Source organism: Mesoplodon mirus, assembly GCF_964341445.2.
Source record: "Mesoplodon mirus genome assembly, chromosome: 16".
In the NCBI taxonomy this organism is placed as follows: Eukaryota; Metazoa; Chordata; class Mammalia; order Artiodactyla; family Ziphiidae; genus Mesoplodon; species Mesoplodon mirus.
The window spans coordinates 18,064,476-18,090,171 of NC_138992.1; the positions used below are offsets into that span (position 1 = coordinate 18,064,476).

The window sequence follows — 25,696 nt, forward strand, 5'->3', positions numbered from 1 at the left end:
CAGAGCCTGTGCTCCGTGACGGGAGAGGCCACGGCAGTGAGAGGCCCGCGTACCGCAAAAAAAAAAAAAAAAGCTTTCAGACCTTACTGTTTCATAATAAAAACAATGCACTCTACCAGAGAACCAGCTGGGAGTGCTTATTCCCCTAGGCATCTGCGTCCCACTATGAAATAGAGATTTCAGTGCTGACTGGCAGGTGAGAAACAGTGACAGATGTTTGGCTGCTGGGCTACTTCTTGGCTGCACTGACTGTATATACCAGGGCCCTTGAGAAAACATATTTTCAAGGACCAAGAATCATGCAACAATGAATAGTTTCTTCTCATTTTGATTTTTACAACCTAAACCAAAAGGCACTTGTATTGTTGGGTCTTCTGATTGGGGGGTGCCAACTTCTTTTCAGTTACTCTTCTCAGGCTGTTGCTTGATGGGTCTCTGCTTTCTGTTTCAGGTGCCCGGGGACAGCGAGAAACCGTGGAAGCCAGCCCTGGTTGTGCTGACTGAGAAGGACCTTCTAATTTACGACAACATGCCACGGAGGAAGGAAGCCTGGTTCAGCCCAGTTCACACGTACCCTCTCCTTGCCACCAGGTAACCGTGGTTTTGTGTCCGGGTATGATGTGTAGTCTGTTTGAAACTATTTTAATCAGTTACAATTATTTCAACATATTATGATACTACTGCTTCCTCTTGCAATAAGAGCTGAGAGATCCTCCAGAATATAGTCAACGTTTTTAGCCATTTACTGATAGATTATTATTTATGACCAAACACAGGGCAACACAAAGCCAGAGAACAAACTGCTTCTCCATCTGGAAGGAACAGTGCCATCTGTGATATGGTCCCAGCCTAGTCACCTTCCTGGGTCTCCATCCCATTCCCTCTGAGATGAACTGTACCAGTGTGTTTACAGTCTTGACATTCAGGTAGAATTAAGAAAGGGGCTTCACTTGGTGGCACAAAAAATGTCATGTGGGAATGTCCCATTGTGCTTTTTAAAGCTCACTCAGCGGGAGACCCCATAACAAGTTCTTCTGCAGTTGTGTGATGCTTCCTGTGGAAGTGGGGCTGCCAGGGTCCGTCTGTTTCTTAGCACCCTCAATGCACATTTATTGTTCATGTGACATTATCCTAATACATCATATGCTTACCCCCCCCCCTTCTTTAAAGCCCTATATCCTGAGCATGAAAGCACATCAAACCAGAGTCTTGCCTTCAGACCTGGCTTCTGTTGCGAGCTCTTTCTGTATGTGCCTTATGATAATGGGTGCAGTTTTCATTACTCCTGTTACCTCTGTTTCTCTACCTAGAAGCTATGCGTGTTAACATAATGTTAGTGGCCCCCGCTGGCATAGTGCCTGGTAATTTGGGGCCCTTAAATGTCTATTGAATGAATTATTGAACAATGTGGGGCAAACTCTTGAAGAAGTTTGGTCCAATGGATGCAGCATAGTGGACTGAGGTTTGGGGGCATCTGTTCTGAGCAAGAGGTAGAATCAAGATGGGTTCTCTGTTCTGAAGGATTGAGATGCCTAACAGGTTATAGTCAAGGCCCAGGTGCAGGGAAGAGGATGAGACTCAGTAGCAGAGCAAAAGTACCACAAACTCAAAATGGCAATAGTGACTAGAGCGGAAGCGCCCTAAAATCCCTCCTCCTTCCACTCATGGTTGGTTATGGAGAACAGCAGAAGTAACCTGAAAATGCCGGTTATTGGCCCCAGAGGTGAATAGAGGAAGCCTTCCGGGGCTAGGAACCAGGCCTAGATCACTTAGATATTAATCAAATAAATAAAATGAAATAAAACAGTCATTTAATTTGAGTCTCCTAAGCCTCAAAAATTTCGGCAGCCTAGCTATTCAAGTACTACTGATGTTTACAACAAAACCTCAATGATCAGAATCCAAGCATCCTAAAATGTTCCTGCGAAGATTCAGGCTATGTCTTGGGGTTCATTCAAATTCAGCCCAATCCCCATCACTTTCTGCAGTTAATATCCATTTTCCTCATCCATGGGCACTGATGTTCAGATTCTGAGACATTCCTGTAATTGAAACTAAAGAAAGAATAGACCACAATCGTGGTCTTCCATTTACTGAGAAGATAAACTGGACTCATACCTCTTGGAACGGTTTTCAGGAAAAAACGTTTAAAGATGGTAATGTTTCTGGGTAATTCTCAGGCAACTTGTAAATAAAACTTACGCTAACATGTAGCTTTTGCCTCACAGCTTCTCAGCATTCTGACCTAGTGGAGGCTGCCGTTTCATTCCTGCATGCATGCACTTATTCATTCAGGATTTTACATATTTAGTCCCTCAATCACACTGGCCACATTTCTAGGACTCAGTAGTTGGGGCTAATGGCTACCATTTTGGACAGCACAGATCTACAACATTTCCATCATCACAGAAAGTTCTGTTGCACAGCACTGCCCTAGAGCATACATGACTTCCTCAGAATTTGTCCCAATTCGGGCAAGTGACTGGACTTGCCCATTCCCACAGAAGTCAGTCAGAAGCTCGGGCTGCCTGACGGGATTCCATCCTACAGGCTTTTCAGGCTGTCGGAGCAGGCAGGGCACCTGTGGCTCAGGGCACTCACTGAAGAAAATCATAGGTATGAACCCATAAAAAAGCAAAGCCCCCAGAAGGAGAGATGGGTGCACAGACACAGTAAAGGGTATCTGAGTAGGTTTGGGTGGGGCGCCTGTCATAGGCTCATGAGCCATAGGGATGTCAGGTGTGGATTATAAGCAAAACACATGAATAGCCTAAAACCCTAAGCCTGCATCCAATATGGAAATAGAAAATGGAAACCCCATCCAGTGCAAACTGCTCATTTAGAACAGAAGATGCAACATTTAAAAAAATCAATGTCTACCACCTAAATATAAAGGAGATGTAGCGGGGATACTTGACATCTATCTCATCTCGCTACCCCTCTCCCAAATTACTGACCTCTGCACTGCAAAATAATTCATTATGATGTGCGATATTAGCCATAGGAGCAATGATAAAATTAGGCCCATAATCATGACCCTGATCTTATGCTGGAAGCCTGTGAGGCAGGGGTAAGATGTTAAGGCAGCGCTGGCAGTCCATTCTATTTCAGCCCCTTGAGCTAGTAGGTAAGGAGCTGTCTGTCCTTGAACAGCAGCCTGGAGATGCAGGAGCTGAACTTCCCATCCTAGTTTTGCTCCCGCGCAAACAGTCTTACCCCACCTGATCACTTCACCTTCCTCTTCTGAGTCCTTATCTGTTAATGCACTAGGCAGAATGCTGCCCTCTGCCAAACCCAGGGAGAGATGCGCTTTGGGGAAATGGGTTTTTCACTGACCTTTTGGCTTGTTCATCAGCTACCGTGGTTTGCACACATTGGTCATGGTCAGCTTCCCTCCTCGACCCTGTGGATGTGTCTAGAAAATGACAAGCAGCGAGGAAAATGACCCCTCCCTTCCCCCGTGTAATCACGCCGGGGAGATGTAGCCCCTTTGTAGCTCCAGGCTGTGAAGCAACGTTCAACCCAGCTGAGGACTGAAACTCTTGTGTCCTTGCAGGTAAAGCTGGTTCTCTGAGGTGGGAGGCTGGGCTGAGGATGGTTGAGAGAAACCACCGTTAGAAGTGGTAGAAGTGCAAGGAAACTCTGGATCGTTGCATTATAGAAGCTACCCCAGTACTTCCACTGGCTTCTTCCCCGACCGCATATTGAAGTCCATCAAGTGACTCTTTCATTTACTTTCCGTGTGTTCCAGGCAGTCACATGTGGCACTGTGCCCTTGATATATGAGCGTTTGGGCACACAGCCTGTCTAGTAGCATTATTTGTCTGTGAGGGCATTTCTCTAAGGAAGGGGAATCATGTCTTTTTAATATTTCTTTTGAAGACCTTTTATTGAGGTATAATTTATAAACAGTACTGTACCTGAATCTTAAATGTACGGCTCAATTAATTTTTATTTGTGGATACAGAGCCACGTCTTCTAAAATTTTATTATCGGTTAGGGTGTCTACTACTTAAACATCCTGGGTAACATTATCACAAAGGCCATGGTAGTACCATTTGCAAATAGCTAGACCCAGCTGGTAATAAGCCAGTGGCTGACCTTTGTGGAGGGAGCATAGATCAACACCAAGGGCTTTACATGGATTCTATCTGAGTTTGCAAAACTTATCCAATTTAAGAATCACCTGGCTGTTTATTAAGGATTCTGGTCCCAAGGCCCTGCCCTGGAGATTCTGGCTGAGCAGGCCAGGGTTAGGAGTCAGGAGTCTGTTTTGTTGTTGTTGTCGTTTAAGAAAGCAGCTCCTTTTTAAAAAAAAATTATTTTAGTTTTGGCTGCGTTGGGTCTTCATTGTTGCTTGCAGGCTTTCTCTAGTTGCGGCGAGCAGGGGCTACTCTTCATTGCAGTGCGTGGGCTTCTCATTGCAGTGGCTTCTCTTGTTGCGGAGCACGGGCTTCAGCAGTTGTGGCTCTCAGGCCCTAGAGCATAGGCTCAGTAGTTGTGGCGCATGGGCTTAGTTGCTCCGCGGCATGTGGGATCTTCCTGGAGCAGGGCTTGAACCCATGTCTCCTGCATTGGCAGGCAGATTCTTGACCACTGCGCCACCAGGGAAGCCCAGGAGTCTGTGTTTTTAACAAGCATCAAGCAAATGTAGTCCTCAGGGATACCACGTTTAACCCTCACAACCCTACAAGGTTTAAGTTTTATTCCGATTTCACAAAGAAGTAAACTGAGGAACTAACAGGTTAAGTAACTTACCCACAGTCATACAGCTGGTGAGAAACAGACCTGAGATTCTGCTTCTGAATCCCCCTTCTTTACCACCATTCTCTGCAGCGTCCCAGGAGCATGTTTCTTATTCCCTGAAGTTTTGGTGGCTCTTTGAATTTGTTGTGTGGATCACTCAAATCTTTCCTTAGCTCTCCTAACAACTTAATCATGAATAGATGGCCACTCAGATCCCCCAACAGAGTGAGGACGGAGCTGGGGATGCTCTCAGAGACCTGGAGTTTCTACCAAGGACTTAGACCAAGGGTTCTCAAAGTAGGGTCCCAGACCGCAAATTCTCCATCCCACTTCAGACCAATTAAATCAGAAACTTCTGAAGTGGAGCCCAGCCCATCTGTGAGTAAACAAGTCCTCCAGGTGTTTCTGATGCAGGCTAATAAGAACCACTGGTTTAGAAGATTCCTGGAAGGCTCTGCTGCCTTCCAGGGTTCATGGTAGGAAGGAAATGTCATAGCAAGGAGTGGGTTCTTTCTCCTCTGTGGTTCTTCAGAAGCACTGTTTTGCCTCAAGCTGTGATGACCAATGATGAATTAGTTCAAAGGGTGTCCTGGATCCAGGTGCTCACAGAGTCATCAGCAGCTCCTAGAACGTACAGTATGGATGCCCTGCTTTCTCATCTTATAGGCATTTTCCATGGGTCCTTTGCCCTCTACCTCAGCTTCCTTTGAATGACTGTGCAGTGCCCCACTGCATGGATCCTCCAGTGCACAGGATGTCACTGCAGAGCGATGACTTAAGTACAGCCTTGTTTAGCACGATGCCTGGCACATAGCAGGACTGGGCAGCTGTCAGTCCTCTTCCCTTCATCTTAGCAGTTCTGGAAAGCATTGTTCAGAATGTCAGAGATAGTCTTTTCTCTTGCACAGGAAGAACTGGCTGGGACTGTAGCCAGTAGGAAACAGTTTTCTTCTAAAATCAAGTTATCCCTCAGCTCAGACAGTTCATAGTTGATTTGCTGATTTGTTTTGAGGTTTTTTTGGGGGGCCCAGGCACATCTAATTTATATTTTTCTGGAAGATGAAAATTTGATTGTATTTCAAGGCAGAGGCCCTAGAAATGCTCACAATATGTTCTTGGTGTCAGCCTCCATGCAGAGAAGTTTACAGGCAGTCAGTTCTTCCACTGACAAAATCCCATGGTGCCTCTGTACATTGATGGCGCAGTTCATAGCAGTGTGCTCAGGAAGTTTGCAAACATGTTGTAATTTTCGTTGTTCTCATCCTTCAGCTTTTTATGCATCCCTGGGAAAACATTTTTTGCTTAGCTAAAAGTTTATTTGATGTTGCTGAACATTAAAAAAAAGAAAGGTATTCTTGCCCATAAGGAGTAAGTGTGTTGTTTTTTTGTCACTGTCGTCACAAATGGCAAGTGAGATAGGTCTACAGAGAGCGAGGAGTAAGGTTGCAATATTTCTGGAATTCTAGAAGAAGTTTAACCCAGAAATTCTGCCCACCCAGTCCCAGTGGTTGGTGAAAAGTTCGGAAGCACAGAGCTTGTAAAAAGAATGACGCTGCTCTGAGCCCAGTTCCCTGACCCGTGGCTTTGAAGTAGCTCAAAAAAAGGAACAGACAGATATGCACTCCTCTCCTTTGATATCACTTGGGAACCAGAGACATGGAACATTTGGGGGAATCTTTGGTGCCTCAGGAACTAACCTGTTTCTAGTGCTAAAAGTACCTGCTGCCTCAGGCCAGCCTCAGACGTTTTAAGAATGCTTTCCACTGGGAAAGGCTGGCCAATTGCATTTTGTCAAACATTAAATTATAATCAGCCCATGGTTTTCACACTAAGCCTGGGAGCCGCCCTCACTCTTCCAGAATGTGGGCATATTCCATGGGCATTCCCTAGGGTAGCATAAAAGGATCTACATGCCCAAGGATCTGCACTCTGTCAAACTGAAAAGTGTGGGGTTTGCCTACACACCCATCCGTTCCATTTGTTCCCATATACCTAGTACACATATTAACTGTCAGCCTCCTGGCCTACTTCTTACCAATCCAGGAGTTCTTCAGAGGTGGTGAGTGGGAGATGAGCAGAGTGAGGAGATTCATGGACTTTGGAATCAGACAAACCAGGAGTCAAATTCTGAGACCTCTACTTGCAGTGATTTGGGGCAAAATATCAATCTCTCTGAATACAAGTCTCCTCATCTATATGAAGGGGGTAATGGTATCTTCTGCTTCATACAGTTATTAATAGGACTGATTGAGACAGTGTATGTAAACGTTTAGCAGATTACTGAGATATAATAAGTGATTGATAAATGCTAGCAACTGTTATTATTGGGGAAAATATTAATAATTGGCATTAATGTATGAATGACTGAGAAGTAATTGGACCTATTTGACCCTACCTGTGATACTGTATTTATCAGGGACTTGCAGTGTCTTCAACCAAAGTCATTGTGATGTAAGGATGGGGTTACTTAACAGTTGTGGGTTTGTTTATAGGGAGAGGGAAGTGTGAGATGGAAATAGGGAGCCTGGAACCCCTTACCTCACATCACAAGGTTAGTTCTGAATGCTGCCTGTAACAGCATTGCAGGTAGGTGGCTTAATTGATGGCTTCCTCCTTGGAGAAGGAATTTCAGTTCAATTTAAGAAACTTTTAACAGACTCCTGTTAGGAGCCAACATGGTACTAGAGGCTGATAGTAAGGGAATTAAAAAAAAAATGCGAGAGATAAAAGCCAAATGTTGTAAGAGCTAATTGTTCAGTTTATGCACTCATGGTTTTATTTTCTCAGTAAACCAGGGCTGAGTTTAATTGTCATTACCTTACATGGAGAAGTTCTTGAAGGTCTTTTAATAATATGTATTCTATACCCATTGTGATATATGTTGAAGTAATTAAAGCATAGATGGGATAGAACAATATGTAAAGATAATCAGACAATTCAAAGAGTATATCTAAACATTAGAGTTCTAAAATTGCTAAATAATTAAAAGGCTATGAACTTGAAAGGAAAAACTTACCAAGACATTGGATGATCATGATGTGACAGTATCCATCAGATTGTGAGTCTTGTTTATCCCTGGAAAAGGAAAGTACATGGATGAGTTAAGCCCATGGATAACCTGAAGTCTTCATTATACTCTCTCACTTTAATTTCCTTCCCACCTAAAGTTGACCAGCTGGAGTTTGGCCCCTTTTCCTGGTATGATGGAAAGAGTCTTGTGGACCTGGGCTCAAATGCTGGACCCTCAGTATGTGGTCCTGGGCAGCTACTTTACCCCAGAGAACCATGGATTCCTTGTTTGGAAAATGGAGCTCATAATACACTGTCAAGAGTCATTGTGGAGGCTAGACGAGATAGTTTATCCGTGCAACTTTTCACATAGTAGGCATCTACTTTCCTCCCTCTTTATAACTACTGGAAGCTGGCTATGAATGATTGTGAGGCCATGGGGAATGTGTGGAGGATGATCACGTGTCTCTGGAAATGCACCTGGGCAATACCATTAACTAGTCAAAACTGGGCTCCAATCTGTTTTGCTGCTCATTCTCCTATGTTCTATGGGTCTTTGCTTACACTCAGTATCCCTCAATGATATCAACTTTCTGAGAGATGGGACCTTGCCTAACTCTTTTACCACCATATTCAGATGAAAGAAGTTTAGAGGGTAGAAATGAGGCAAGTGTTCAGTTATTCTTGGCTGAGGGACAGCATGCTTGTTCTTGGGCAGCCCTTCCTGTCTGATAGTTTGGGGTTTATTAGAGATTATTTCCCCTCACTTCTTTCCTGAAGAGTCTGTTGACTGCTGAGCCCCATTAGGGGTGACCAGTTGATGAAAGTATTCAAGAGGAGCACCAGAACCACTGAAGGGATCTAACTGGCTGCCTTTCCTTCCTCCCTTCCTCCCTCCCTCTCTTCCTTCCTTCCTTCCATCCTCCCTTTCTTTCTTTCTTTCTTTCTTTCTTTCTTTCTTTCTTTCTTTCTTTTTCTGACTTCCTTCCTTCTTTCCTTCCTTTACTTATTTTTGTGTGGCTTGCATTGTGGTATGCAGGGAGATGCTAATTACAGCAATTAAGTAAAATGAGGATGTAATATTGCTTAGCAACCCAGTTACCTAATCTGTAATTTTACTAATTTGGCTGAATCTGTGTGCTGCAACTGTTTTTGTTTTAATTAAGGATATTCATAATAATGTTTTTTTATGGAACATTTTATGCGAACACCTATGCAGAATTACATTAGTGCATAAGCATCCCTTGTGAGATAGATTTTTTTGTTTGTTTATCTCAAAACCAGTCAGACAAAAGGGGCTTATCTGAGGATCAAGAAACAATATGCAGCCTCATGTCATACCTCAGTTATTGATAGAGAAACATGTGCCTGGCCTCCTGCAGGAATGAGTATTTCTACTGCCTTGTTCCCCCAAATCTTGGACAAAGAATTTGACTTGAAAGTGGGCTTATCACACAGCCCTTCTGAGCCTCATGGAATCCACCACTTTGGGAATTGGAAGTAATTTTAAAATGTTTCACACTTTCTTTTTATCTTATAAAAAGATAAATGGGTTAGAGACCCAATTATATATAATTCTTTAAATGTACACTGGATCCATGCTAGCCATGAATATAAAATCTTAATGACTTTCATTTTTTTGATAAGATGATTACCTTCTACTCCCAGACCAAAAAATACCCAAAACACTCAGACTCCCTAAGCAACCAAGCTACTACTGAAAACACCAGTTGCTAAAGATGGATTTGAAAGAAGAAACAGGAAATGGATGTTAGCCTAATCTCATAGAACATCCAATCCCAGATACCTTTCAAGATCACTTTTTTTTAAGGACTGAATTAATCTGGAAATTAGCATTTAGTGCATGCAAACCAAATTCTTTGGATTGAGCCGTAACTACTGTTTGGTGTGGTTGAAGGATGGAGGGTGGAAGAGAAGTCAATATCTCATAGCGGTAATTAATCACAAACTTCTTGGAAAAGAGTCCTCTTTGTAGTCTAGCTGTTCATTTAGTCATTCATTTAAAAAATATTTACTGAGCGCCTGCCATGTGCTTGGAGTTTTTTCTAGGTGCTAAGTGTACAGCAGGGGATAATGAAATAAAAAGTGCTGCCCAGATCATATTAATTATAATAATGACTATTACTATATATTCTGTGCCAGGTGCTGTTCCATACAGTATTCCTGTAACTCATTTCATCCTGACATATTGCTAACCCCAGTTTGCATTTGATGAACCCAAGGCATGAAGAGTTTAAGAAACTTGTCAACATCATACCATTGGCAAAGAGCCATTGGGGTATCTGCCTCTCTGCTATGTCCCCTCCTAACTATGGCTTTATTCTCTTGCCCCACTCTCTCATGTTATATGGTCCTATTCATTTGTTCAACTATCTACACTCCTTGCTAACAGGGAGTGTAAAATCTTGCTAGAGTTTGTGGTTTTGCTTCCAACCATGGAAATGTGTATCTGAATTTTGTACCGAGGGAACAAAATATGTCCTTGGGCTTCTCAATCAGTTTCAGATAAAACTTAGAAATTGGGTGTGACACCAGAGGGCAGACAGCAAAAGCAAGAAGAACTACAATCCTGCAGCCTGTGGAACAAAAACCACATTCACAGAAAGATAGACAAGATGAAAAGGCAAAGGGCTATGTACCAGATGAAGAAACAAGGTAAAACCCCAGAAAAACAACTAAATGAAATGGAGATAGGCAATCTTCCAGAAAAAGAATTCAGAATAATGATAATGAAGATGATCTAGGACCTTGGAAAAACAATGGAGGCAAAGATCAAGAAGATGCAAGAAATGTTTAACAACGACCTAGAAGAATTAAAGAACAAACAAACAGAGATGAACAATACAATAACTGAAATGAAAAATACAGTAGAAGGAATCAATAGTGGAATAACTGAGGCAGAAGAACGGATAAGTGAGCTGGAAGACAGAATGGTGGAATTCACTGCTCCGGAACAGAATAAAGAAAAAAGAATGAAAAGAAATGAAGACAGCCTAAGAGACCTCTGGGACAACATTAAAGGCAACAACATTCACATTATAGGGGCCCCAGAAGGAGAAGAGAGAGAGAGAAAGGACCGAGAAAATATTTGAAGAGATTATAGTTGAAAACTTCCCTAACATGGGAAAGGAAATAGCCACCCAAGTCCAGGAAGCGCATAGAGTCCCATACAGAATAAACCCAAGGAGAAACACGCGAAGACACATAGTAATCAAATTGGCAAAAATTAAAGACAAAGAAAAATTATTGAAAGCAGAAAGGGAAAAATGACAACATACCAGGGAACTCCCGTAAGGTTAACAGCTCATTTCTCAGCAGAAACTCTACAAGCCAGAAGGGAGTGGCATGATATACTTAAAGTGATGAAAGGGAAGAACCTACAACCAAGATTACTCTACCCGGCAAGGATCTCATTCAGATTCGATGGAGAAATCAAAAGCTTTACAGACAAGCAAAAGCTAAGAGAATTCAGCACCACCAAACCAGCTCTACAACAAGTGCTAAAGGAACTTCACTAAGTGTGAAACACAAAAGAAGAAAAGGACCTACAAAAACAAACCCCCCCAAATCAAGAAAATGGTAATAGGAACATACATATCAATAATTACCTTAAATGTGAATGGATTAAATGTTCCAACCAAAAGACACAGGCTTGCTGAACAGATACAAAAACAAGACCCATCTGTATGCTGTCTACAAGAGACCCACTTTAGACTTAGGGACATATACAGACTGAAAGTGAAGGGATGGAAAAAGATATTCCATGCAAATGGAAATCAAAAGAAAGCTGGAGTAGCAATACTCATATCAGATAAAATAGACTTTAAAATAAAGAATGTCACAAGAGACAAGGAAGGACACTACATAATGGTCAAGGGATCAATCCAAGAAGAAGATACAACAATTACAAATATATATGCTCCCAACATAGGAGCACCTCAATACATAAGGCAACTGCTAACAGCTATAAAAGAGGAAATCAACAATAACAATAGTGGGGGGTTTTAACACCTCACTTACACCAATGGACAGATTATCCAAACAGAAAATTAATAAGGAAACACAAGCTTTAAATGACACAATAGACCAGATAGATTTAATTGACAGTTATAGGACATTCCATCCAAAAACAGAAGATGACACTTTCTTCTCAAGTGCACACAGAACATTCTCCAGGATAGATCACATCTTGGGTCACAAATCAAGCCTCAGTAAATTTAAGAAAATTGAAATCATATCAAGCATCTTTTCTGACCACAATGCTATGAGATTAGAAATCAATTACAGGGAAAAAAAACGCAGACACATGGAAGCTAAACAATACGTTACTAAATAACCAAGATATCACTAAAGAAATCAAAGGAGAAATCAAAAAATACCTAGAGACAAATGACAATGAAAACACAACGATCAAAAACCTATGAGATGCAGCAGGGGCAGTTCTAAGAGGGAAGTTTACAGCTATACAAGCCTACCTCAAGAAACAAGAAAATCTCATGTATACAATCTAACGTTACACCTAACAGAACTAGAGAAAGAAGAACAAACAAAACCCAAAGTTAGCAGAAGGAAAGAAATAATAAAGATCAGAGCAGAAATAAATGAAATAGAAACAAAACAATAGCAAAGATCAATAACACTAAAAGCTAGTTCTTTGAGAAGATAAACAAAATTGATAAACCATTAGACTCATCAAGAAAAAGAGAGAGAGGACTCAAATCAATAAAATTAGAAATGAAAAAGGAGAGGTTACAACAGACACCGCAGAAATACAAAGCATCCTAAGAGACTACTACAAGCAAGTCTATGTCAATAAAATGGGCAACCTGGAAGAAATGGACAAATTCTTAGAAAGGTATAACCTTCCAAGACTGAACCAGAAAGAAATGGAAAATATGAACAGACCAATCACAAGGACTGAAATTGAAACTGTGATTAAAAATCTTCCAACAAACAAAAGCCCAGCACCAGATGGCTTCACAGGTGAATTCTGTCAAACATTTAGAGAAGAGCTAACACCTATCGTTCTCAAACTCTTCCAAAAAATTACAGAGGAAGGAAAACTCCCAAACTCATTCTATAAGGCCACCGTCACCCTGATACCAAAACCAGACAAAGATACTACAAAAAAAGAAAATTACAGACCAATATCACTGATGAGTATAGATGTAAAACTCCTCAACAAAATACTAGCAAACAGAATCCAACAACACATTAAAAGGATCATACACCATGATGAAGTGGGATTTATCCCAGAGATGCAAATATTTTTCAATATATGCAAATCAATCAATGTGATACACCATATTAACAAATTGAAGAATAAAAACCATATGATCATCTCAATAGATGCAGAAAAAGCTTTTGACAAAATTCAACACCCATTTATAATAAAAACTCTCCAGAAAGTGGGCATAGAGGGAACCTACTTCAACATAATAAAGGCCATATATGACAAACCCACAGCAAACATCATTCTCAATGGTGAAAAACTAAAAGCATTTCTTCTAAGATCAGGAACAAGACAAGGATATCCACTCTCACCATGATTATTCAACATAGTTTTGGAAGTCCTAGCCATGGCAATCAGAGAAGAAAAAGAAATAAAAGGAATAGAAATTGGAAAAGAAGAATTAAAACTGTCACTGTTTGCAGATGACATGATAATATACATAGAGAATCCTAAAGATGCCACCAGAAAACTACTAGAACTAATCAATGAATTTGGTAAAGTTTCAGGATACAAAATTAATGCACAGAAATCTCTTGCATTCCTGTACACTAATGATGAAAAATCTAAAAGAGAAATTAAGGAAACACTCCTATTTACCTTGCAACAAAAAGAATAAAATACCTAGGAATAAACCTACCTAGGGAGACAAAAGACCTGTATGCAGAAAACTATAAGACACTGATGAAAGAAATTAAAGATGATACCAACAGATGGAGAGATATACCATGTTCTTGGATTGGAATAATCAATATTGTGAAAATGATTATACTACTCAAAGCAATCTACAGATTCAATGCAATCCCTATCAAATTACCAGTGGCATTTTTTACAGAACTAGAACAAAAAAATCTTAAAATTTGTATATTGACACAAAAGACCCCAAATAGCCAAAGCAGTCTTGAGGGAAAAAAACGGAGCTGGAGGAATCAGACTCCCTGACTTCAGAATATACTACAAAGCTACAGTAATCAAGACAATATGGTACTGGCACAAAAACAGAAATATAGATCAATGGAACAGGATAGAAAGTCCAGAGATAAACCCACGCACCTATGGTCAGCTAATCTGTGACAAATGAGGCAAGGATATACAATGGAGAAAAGACAGCCTCTTCAGTAAGTGATGCTTGGAAAACTGGACAGCTACATGTAAAAGACTGAAATTAGAACACTCCCTAACATCATACACAAAAATAAACTCAAAATGGATTATAGACCTAAATGTAAGACCAGGCACTATAAAACTCTTAGAGGAAAACACAGGAAGAACACTCTTTGACATAAATCACAGCAAGATCTTTTTTATCCACCTCTTAGAGTAATGAAAATAAAAACAAAAATAAACAAATGGTACCTAATGAAACTTAAAAGCTTTTGCACAGCAAAGGAAACCATAAACAAGACAAAAAGACAACTCTCAGAATGGTAGAAAATATTTGCAAATGAATCATCACACAAAGGATTAATCTCCAAAATATATAAACAGGTCATGCAGCTCAATATTAAAAAAACAAACCACCCAATCCAAAAATGGGCAGAAGACCTAAATAGACATTTCTCCAAGGAAGACATACAGATGGCCAAGAAGCACATGAAAAGCTGCTCAACATAACTAATTATTAGAGAAATGCAAATCAGAACTACAATGAGGTATCATCTCACACCAGTTAGAATGGGCATCATCAGAAAATCTACAAACAACAAATGCTGGAGAGGGTGTGGAGAAAAGGGAACCCTCTTGCACTCTTGGTGGGAATGTAAATTGATAAAACCACTATGGAGAACAGTATGGAGCTTCCTTAAAAAACTAAAAATAGAACTACCATATGACCCAGCAATCCCACTACTGGGCATATACCCAGAGAAAACCATAATTCAAAAAGACATGTGCACCCCAGTGTTCATTGCAGCACTATTTAAAATAGCCAGGTCATGGAAGCAACCTAAATGCCCATCGACAGACGAATGGATAAAGAAGATGTGGTACATATATACAGTGGACTATTAGCCATAAAAAGGAACAAAATTGGGTCATTTGTAGAGACGTGGATGGACCTAGAGACTGTCATACCGAGTGAAGTAAGTCAGAAAGAGAAAAACAAATATCATATATTAACGCATATATGTGGAACCTAGAAAAATGGTACAGATTATTCAGTTTGCAGAGCAGAAATTGAGACACAGATGTAGAGAACAAACGTATGGACACCAAGGGGGGAAAGCCGCAGTGTGGTGGTGGTGGTGGTGTGATAAATTGGGTGATTGGGATTGACATGTATACACTGATGTGTATAAAATGGATGACTAATAAGAAAATAAATAAATAAATAAATAAATAAACATTAAAAAAAAAAGAAATTGGGTGTGAACTGCACCTTGAAACCCTGTCCCAGGGTGCCAGTATTTTTTCTAGCTGGGTAAGAAAGTTATCTTCTCTAGGGAGACAGCATTTCCTTGGTTTCTGTAGTGTAGTCCCCACCACAGATGAGAGACAGATGGTCGTATTTTTAAGGATACACTTGCTTAAAAATGTAAACTAATTGAAAGATAAATAATAGGTGTTTCAGAGTCCCCTGCCCCCCACCCCACCCAGACTGCAGACCAGGAAAGATCTTTGGGAAGAATCTTGAAAGGAATGTAAAAAGGCTGTTCTTGGCAGGATGGGAAAAACTCAGGCAGACAGATTCTGTCCTTAGCCCCACCCTTTCAGAAGTCCAAATGATGACTTTTAAAATCTTACTGCCCAGCTGACATTTACTTGGTACATTGTATCCAGAATCTGACTACTGTAATGTGTTCTCAAATGCAGTCTGCAAATGAAGAGCCCATTAGGAGCTTTTCACTGGCCCCAAATTTCAAAGGATTTCAAAATAGGTCAGTTGTGTATGTGTGTGTGTGTGTGTGTGTGTGTGTGTGTACTTCTCTTTGTAAAATTGAACTCACATTTCAAAAACTTTTGAAAAACTTGCATTCATGCAGTTACTCAGCCAACATGTATTGAACACCGACTATGAATTAGGTAAGATACTACACACTGCGGAATCAATGAGAGATGGGACAAGGATCCTACCTTGAAGGACATCAGGGATGATGATGTGGTGACCTTAAGCAGTGGGGTAAATGAATTGATAATAATGTGTGGTGTCCAGAGGAGGGACACCTACCTTGAGGAGATCCACGCTCTGCTTGGTCTTGAGCACCAGCCAGTCACTGCGCTGTCAACAGCAAGTTTGCTTCCCCCAACATCTTCCTACCCAGGAGCTGTCAACTTTGACACACGAGCAACAAACCTTACATACAGAGAGGGCACCCAAGGACTCCTGCTGGCTGCCAGCCTAGGCAGTCTGAGCCTTGCTGGAAATGTCGCTACCTCACCTTAGATCCCAAGAAGCACATCATCTACTCCAAGTGTGGTTCTCCCAAGAGGGCCCAAAGTCCAGGGACGGCTTTGATCTAACCATAGACTCTCAAGGTGAGAGAACTCTACCATCCCGGGGGAGTCGCTGACCAGCCCATGCTTGAACACTTCCACAGCTACTGCAGACATGTATGCTTGCCCCCTTCCTCCTTCCCATTCCTCACACAGTCTCTCATAGCCAAATTATGTTCTGAGTGATTTCTGGTGCTCAGTTGAAAGGAAGGAAGAAGAGGCTTGAACAGAGCAGGAAGCTCGTCGAAGGCCCCCCAGTGCACCCCTGAATCCAAAAGGATCGTGTAACTTCAACTGGCAGGTCTCAGCAGCCCTCGTGACTCACTTGCTGGAGGCCAGTAGGTTCATGTAAGGGATTAATGAGGCCATGAGTGTAGGTTTTATTCCACATGGATCGGTTAACTTTATTCTGAGAAAGGCTATTCCACAGCCACAGGCTGCAGGTGTCAGGTAATAGGAGCGAGACATGGACAATTTAGACTAACGCAGACACAAACCAAGGCAAGAGGACACAGATGAGTTCATCTAGTATTCCAGCCCTGAACTGCCGCTAACATTAAACAAACATGTATTCCACACTGAGTCAGAATGCATATATTTTTCAGTGCAATGGAAGTCCTGATTCTAGAAATTAAGGTGAAATATTTGGGTTCATTTTAGCCCCATAGCCTTGTAAAGCTAATCTTTACCTTGTGCGGTATATGTTGCTTAGAGAAAAATTTAAGAATTAAAAAAAAAAGTAGAAATAAAATCACACATGAAATTGCTTGACAGTTTAATTGATTTGTTTCTAAGCTTTTATTTTACATAGTTCAGTTGCATATTTGGAGCCTTTCAATGAGTACAGGTGCACTTCTCCACATTCACATATGCGTTTCTAAAATAATTTGTTAGGACTGTGTAGTACCCCATCCAGAAGATGTGTATCCAAGTGCATTGTGTGGATATCTGATGTAGTTCATTTGATTTTCATCTGGAAAAAGTATCCTTTTGTTACCAGTATGCACACTAGGTAGCAGAAAAGACAATTTGCTTTGTCTCACAGTTTACATACAGTACTGTACATTTCATTAACCAATATTGGTCTATTCAAAAGAACACATAATTCAGCATGTTCTTCAGATTGCAAATCAACTTGTTCTTTGGCACAAATGTTAGATAATTCACACTTGGGTAGTTGAAAAATCCATTTTTCCTCTTCCCTTTTCTTCTTCAATGATAATTTGGTGATGAAACAAATAACAAAGTACACCAATAGTCCTCTCCACAAAGGGCTCTTTTTTTTAATCATTATTTCCTGTAACACGGTGAATTTCCCCATCAAGGAATCCCTGTGCCTGCTATTGGTCAGCTAGATACAGGGCTTGCTCATACCTTGTTACACTCTGTTAGTAATTTCATTCCTTTATATCCAGACTTACCAAATGCAAAATTCCTAACAAATTGCATTTTCCAGTTATTATTGACTTTAATTTTATACTCTCTCTAGAGAAAAAGAAATATTGGTAAGAAATTCACAAACATGTGACATTCTTCAGAGGGTGGTGTAACTTCTTTTTTGCTTCACTTGTGTCTCTGTGTTACATTTACACTATCCCTGGACTGTGACAAAGTTGATGTCCTCTGGGTGGAAATTTAGTGGATAGAAAGTGAGAACGTGAACAGGGAAGGCATCAGGAAATAATTTTTACTGAATGCTTACTATGATGCACTAAATACTGGATTAAGTCCTTTATTTATTTTCTTTTTTTGTGTGTGTATAAACATGACTTTTAATGCCTTTAACATTTATGTACCCTTAGGAACATAAAGAATCAGGTTTGTTTGTTTTTTTCTTTCCTTCAAAAAAGTAATTTTAACTAAAAAAAAAAAGTACCCAGTTAAAAGCAAATAAGAGTAGAAAAAGATATATAATGAGAAGTCAAATTTTCTACTTTAGATCTGTTTCCCAGGGCAACCACTATTAGTATTTTCTTATATGTTCTTACATAAATATTTTATAAACACACAAAAGCATATATAAATATGTAAGTGTGTGTATTACTCCTTCCCCACCTTCTTTTCTTAAACAAATGGTCTATTCACTTTTGTTTTTTACTATAGATGTTTCATTTCTGTAAACATCAATACAGCCCATTCTTTCCACAAGCATATATAACTGAGTATATCATACTATGAGTATATATATATGATGACTTATTTAACCAGGTATTCCTAGTCTTTTGCTTTTATAAACAACGTGGCGTTGAAAATCCTTGAATATACATACATTCCTTCACATACTTTTTAATTTATGTAGAAGCTGCCCCAATGTATACCCCAAATCTGTTACCAAACTCTTTGACCTCTTCGTTTCTCTTTGGTTAACATTACCATCTCATTGTTATTTTGATTAGCCATCTTCTGTTTACTTCCACTGATCTTCCCATTTCTACCTGAATGAGTACTAACCTGTTTTGATTAATACAGTCTTAAAATATATTTTTATGTCTGGTAGGTTCAGTCTCCTTATATTTCTCTATAAAAGGAGCATTTAAAAAATATTTTAAGGAAACATTTCAGATTGCCTTAATGACAGACTCATACAAATCCATCACAGGCTGACCTTGGAGATATTGTGGGTTTGGTTCCAGATCATCACAGCATATCTTCTTTATATATTTTCTTATATTTAATCCTAATCATATGAGGCAAGAATTATATTTTTAAAGTAAGGAAACAGAAGGTAGGGGCAAGGGATGGAATAATACTTATTGATTACAAACCATATCTAGGTTCTGTACAAGTACGGCACACAGATCATTTCACTGGATCTTTATAACACTACTTTATGAGGTGGTGACTCTTGGAACATTTCACTAATGGTAGAAGAGGGTTCTAATGCAGTTTGCTATGCCTCCCAAACCTATGTCCCTTTTCGGTTTACCATGCAGCCTGCCAGCTGTGCCCAACTGACACAGATTTTAAGATTTTAAAAGGAAGAGCTAGATATATTTCTTGAAGCAACTAAAACGTAAACACCTTTGAGGAGAAGAACACTTTTGAGCAACTAAGAAAACACAATAGGAATTTGTGCTTTCTGTACATACTTCTTCTTAATGAAGTTTTATCTGACCCTCAATCCCTTTGAATTCTTAGGCTTTTCAGAAGTGCTTTCCATTTTCTCTACTCTCACCCAGATTTTGAAACCTTCCAGCAGCTTCTCAGTTACTCTTGTTCCCTTCTTATTACAAAACACCCTCCTCCCTCCCGACGAACTCAACTCAGTCTCTACATGTTAAATCCCTGGGTGGCGGCACCCATGTCAGCAGACATTTTCCTTCACGCTGTCCTGGACTCTCCTCTCAATGAGATTCATGGAACTTCTGTCTTGTATTATTTTTTTTACTGGGGTATAATTGACAAATAAAAGTATACACATGACGATCTCATGTCCATGTATATTGTGAAATGGTTACGACAATCAAGTTAATACATCGATCATCTCACATAGTTACCTCTTTTTTTGCAAATTTTAATTGTTAGCAGATTTCAAGTCTACAGTACAATATTATTAACTATATCACCAGGCTATTCATTAGATCCTCAGAACGTATTCATCTTACAACTAAAAATTTATACCCTTTGACCAACATCACCCCATTTCCCCCAGCCTCAGCAATCATCATTCTACACTCTGCTTCTATAAGTTTGCCTTTATTTTTTTTTAAAGATTTCACATATAAGTGACATCATACAGAATCTCTCTTTCTCTGTCTGGCTTATTTCACTTAGCATAATGCTTCTAGGTTCATCCATGTTGTTGCAAATGGCAGGATTTCCTTCTTTTTTAAGGCTGAATAATATTCCATTATGTATATATGCACCACATCATCTTTATCCATTTGTCCATCGATGGACTCTTAGGTTGTTTCCATATCTTGGCTATTGTGAATGATGCTGCAGTGGACTTGGGAGTGTAGATATCTCTTTCAGATGCTGATTTTGCTTCCTTCAGATATATCCTCAGAAGTGGCATTGCTGAATCATATGGTAGTGCTAATATTAATATTTTGCGGAACCTCTATACTGTGTTCCATAGTGGCTGCACCAAGTTACATAACCACCAACATGTACAAGGGTTCCCTTTTCTCCACCTTCTTGCCAACATTTGTTATCATTTGTAATGTCTCTATCTTCAAAGAATTGTACAGCCAAAAGCCTTTTTCAGTTAACCTTTTGCTTCAAGTCAGCATTGCAGACCACATCTCCCACTGAGTTTCAACTTTGTAAGTAAAAGAAAGCTCTTCAGAGTTATACGAGCCTGTCGCTAGAAATTCAGTGGGCTACAGTATGTTTTATTTCAGTGATAATTTTGGTCTACAATATTTAAGCTTGCAAGAGAAAATAAGCTTTTGGATTTCCTCTGTACAATTTTTAATCTAGAGGTAACAAGCCCTTTGCATAAGAAAATAACTCTCTCATCCACCAAGTGAATAGACACCTGGAATTTCTCTAGCCAATACTGAAGTGTTTCTTTCCGTATTAAAAGATAAGGCTGAAAATGCAAATACCCTGGAGAGAAGTAATATTTACTAAATTATACTCATTCTGTCCTGCAAATTATTGATATGGGAGTCTCTCCCAGAAGGAGGTTGGGGTATGGAGGAGAAGGAGAGAGCATAAGAGATTTGAGTGTTTACAGGGGGCAGGTGAGAAGTAGGAGCCAGTGCCTGCTCAGAAGGCAGCTCTGAGAGCCTTTGATTCCTCATGTTTCCTCTGGCCTTTTAGAAAATATTTACCATAAGAGTCACTTTTTATGCTGTGAATGTATGTTCTAAAGTCAGTGTGAAATCATGTACAGTAAAAATCACCCTTGGAGGTGCACCAGACCCAGGTGACAGGCAGAGCCACGACGACGTTGCAACAGCCCTGGGGCTGAGCGGAGGTGAGAAACAGGCTCACGGATTTTAGGGCTGTGCCTGGGTTCCACAACCAGCAAGTGACTGAGGCATCACTTCATCCAGTTCTTCTGACTTTAAACCTGTCTGTCTCTCAAGTGTTGGGTGCCTGCCACAGTACCCCGACCAGGGATCAAACTCAAGCCCCCTGCAGTGGAAGTGCAGAGTCTTAACCACTGCACTGCCAGGGAATTCCCCAGAATCTGCTTTTTACCAAGACTCCTCCTGCCAACCAGCTGTGTGGCTGACAGGGTCTTGGTGCTCCATCCGGGTGTCAGGCCTGAGCCTCTAAGGTGGGAGAGCCGAGTTCAGGACATTGGTCCACCAGAGACCTCCCAGCCCCTTGTAATAACAATCAATGAGAGCTCTCCCAGAGACCTCCGTCTCAACACTAAGACCCAGCTCCACTCAACGACAAGCAAGCTACAGTGCTGGACAGCCCATGCCAAACAACTAGCAAAACAGGAACACAACCCCACCCATTAGCAGAGAGGCTGCCTAAGATCATAATACGTCCACAGACACACCCAAAACAGGCCACCGGACGCAGTCCTGCCCACCAGAAAGACAAGATCCATCCTCATTCACCAAAACACAGGCCCCGGTCCCTTCCACCAGGAAGCCTACAAAACCCACTGAACCAACCTTGCCCACTGGGGGCAGACACCAATAACAACGGGAACTACGAACCTGAAGCCTGTGAAAAGGAGACCCCAAACACAGTAAGTTAAGCAAAATGAGAAGACAGAGAAACACACAGCAGAAGAAGGAGCAAGGTAAAAACCCACCAGACCAAACAAATGAAGAGGCAATAGGCAGTCTACCTGAAAAAGAATTTAGAGTAATGATAGTAAAGATGATCCAAAATCTTGGAAGTAGAATGGGGAAAATACAAGAAATGTTTAACAAGGACCTAGAAGAACTAAAGAGCAAACAAACAATGATGAACAACACAATAAATGAAATTAAAAATTCTCTAGAAGGAATCAATAGCAGAAAAACTGAGGCTAAAGAATGGATAAGTGACCGGGAAGATAAAATAGTGGAAATAACTACCACAGAGCAGAATAAAGAAAAAAGAATGAAAAGAATTGAGGACAGTCTCAGAGACCTCTGGGACAACATTAAACACACCAACATTCGAATTATAGGGGTCCCAGAGAAGAAGACAAAAAGAAAGGGACTGAGAAAATATTTGAAGAGATTATGGTTGAAAACTTCCCTAATATGGGAAAGAAAATAGTCAATCAAGTCCAGGAAGTACAGAGTCCCATACGGGATAAATCCAAGGAGAAACATGCCAAGACACATATTTATGATAAAAACCCTCTAGAAAGTAGGCATAGAGGGAACTCACCTCAACATAATAAAGGCCATATATGGAAAACCCACAGCCAACATCGTTCTCAATGGTGAAAAACTGAAAGCATTTCCACTAAGATCAGGAACAAGACAAGGTTGCCCACTCTAACCACTGTTATTCAACTTAGTTTTGGAAGTTTTAGCCACAGCAGTCAGAAAAGAAAAAGAAATAAAAGGAATCCAAATCGGGAAAGAAGAAGTAAAGCTGTGACCATTTGCAGATGACCTGATACTACACATAGAGAATCCTAAAGATGCTACCAGAAAACTACTAGAGCTAATCAATGAATTTGGTAAAGTAGCAGGATAAAAAATTAATGCACAGAAATCTTTTGCACTCCTAAACATTAATGATGAAAAAATCTGAAAGATAAATTAAGGAAACACTCCCATTTACCACTGCAACAAAAAGAATAATATACCAAGGAATAAATCTACCTAAGGAGACAAAAGACCTGTATGCAGAAAACTATAAGACACTGATGAAAGAAATTAAAGATGATACAAATAGATGGAGAGATATACCATGTTCTTGGACTGGAGAATCAACATTGTGAAAATGACTATACTACCCAAAGCAATCTACAGATTCAATGCAATCCCTATCAAACTACCAATGGCATTTTTCACAGAACTGGAACAAAAAATTTCACAATCTGTATGGAAACACAAAAGACCCTGAATAGCCAAAGCAATCTTGAGAAAGAAAAATAAAGCTGTAGGAATCAGGCTCCCTGGCTTCAGACTCCACTACAAAGCTACAGTAATCAAGACAGTATGGTACTGGCACAAAAACAGAAATATCAATCAATGGAACAGGATAGAAAGCCCAGAGATAAACCCACACGCATATGGTCACCTTTCCTTTGATAAAGAAGGCAAGAATATACAATGGAGAAGAGAGAGCCTCTTCAGTAAGTGGTGCTGGGAAAACTGGACAGCTACATGTAAAAGAATGAAATTAGAACACTCCCTAACACCATACACAAAAAGAAACTTGAAACGGATTAAAGACCTAAATGTAAGTCCAGACACTATAAAACTCTTAGAGGAAAACATAGGCAGAACACTCTATGACACAAATCACAGCAAGATCCTTTCCGACCCACCTCTTAGAGAAATAGAAATAAAAACAAAAATAAACAAATGGGACCTAATGAAACTTCAAAGCTTTTGCACAGTGAAGGAAACCATAAACAAGACCAAAAGACAACCCTCAGAATGGGAGAAAGTATTTGCAAACAAAGTAACTGACAAAGGATTAATGTCCAAAATATACAAGCAGCTCATGCAGCTCAATATCAGAAAACCGAAACAACCCAATTCAAAAATGGACAGAGGACCTAAATAGACATTTCTCCAAAGAAGATATACAGATTGCCAACAAACACATGAAAGGATGCTCAACATCAATAATCATTAGAGAAATCCAAATCAAAACTACAATGAGGTATCACCTCACAGCAGTCAGAATGGCCATCATCAAAAACTCTACAAACAATAAATGCTGGAGAGGGTGTGGAGAAAAGGGAACCCTCTTGCACTGTTGGTGGGAATGTAAATTGATACAGCCACTATGGAGAGCAGTATGGAGATTCCTTAAAAAACTAAAAATAGAACTACCACGCAACCCAGTAATTCCACTACTGGGCATATACCCTGAGAAAACCATAATTCAAAAAGAGACATATACCACAATGTTCATTGCAGCACTATTTACAATAGCCAGAACATGGAAGCAACCTAAGTGTCCATCGACAGATGAATGGATAAAGAAGATGTGGCACATATATACAATGGAATATTACTCAGCCATAAAAAGAAATGAAATTTAGTTTATAGTGAGGTGGATGGACCTAGAGTGTGTCATACAGAGTGAAGTAAGTTAGAAGGAGAAAGACAAATACCGTATGCTAACACATACATATGGAATTAAAAAAAAAAAAGGTTCTGAAGGACCTAGATGCAGGACAGGAATAAAGACGCAGATGTAGGGAATGGTCTTGAGGACATGGGGAGGGGAAAGGGTAAGCTGGGATGAAGTGAGAGAGTGGCATGGACATATATACACTACCAAGTGTAAAATAGATAGCTAGTGGGAAGCAGCTGCATAGCACAGGGAGATCAGCTTAGTGCTTTGTGACCACCTAGAGGGGTGGGATAAGGAGGGTGGGAGGGACACCCAAGAGGCAGGGGATATGGGGATATATGTATACGTATAGCTGATTCACATTTTTATACAGCAGAGACTAACACACCATTGTAAAGCAATTATACTCCAATAAAGAGGTTAAAAAAAATCACTCTTGAAAATCCCTTTAATCTCCCATAAAATGCAGTTCTCCTCCATGTCTCAAGAAGTCCAGCATTACTGTTCTTTTTCAAGCTTTAACACCGATACACAGATTGCTACTTCTTCAGCTGAGTCCCCTGGTTGCCTGCTTGCATTTGGACACTGTGTGCATGAGAAATGCACGCAGAAGTGCATTCAGTGCAGCCAGATGAACCAAAGTACAAGAAACACAGGGGGTAACTAAGTCTAACCCAGGAAACAATAGATTTCCTTTCTTGTCTCATGCTCTCACTGGGTCATACATATGCCCAGGAATGGAATGGGAGAGATGGGATTTTCCACATTATTTAAATTGTTCTCTCAGTCATTTACTTAATTATCTTCCTTTTTGGTTGAGTGAGTATAGCTGAATTTGTCTAAATAAAGTTAAAGTCACAATATTCAATTCCTCTGCATAGTCAACCGGATGCACAGTTCTTGGCCACTATGCTAATCTCACTCTACCATTGGCCAGGCACTGGGTGAGGAGATGGCAGAAAACCATGGTGAACATTAGGGTATAGTGGACCTTTTGGTTCCAGATCAGAAAATTGAGAGCAAATCACCAATTTGGGGCTCTTCACAGGTGTATCAGGTGAATACAGTAGTTTCCATTTTGATAAT

General features: G+C 40.2%; 1 protein-coding gene across 1 annotated transcript in view; it reads left to right on the forward strand.

The window, feature by feature from the left end:
- SNTB1 (syntrophin beta 1) overlaps positions 1-25,696 on the forward strand; it is a 221,247-nt gene that overhangs the window by 185,577 nt on the left and 9,974 nt on the right. Inside the window, exon 4 of the mRNA XM_082601674.1 lies at positions 452-591. Within this exon, the coding sequence (XP_082457800.1) occupies positions 452-591 (140 nt within the window). The remainder of the gene's footprint in view (positions 1-451; positions 592-25,696) is intronic.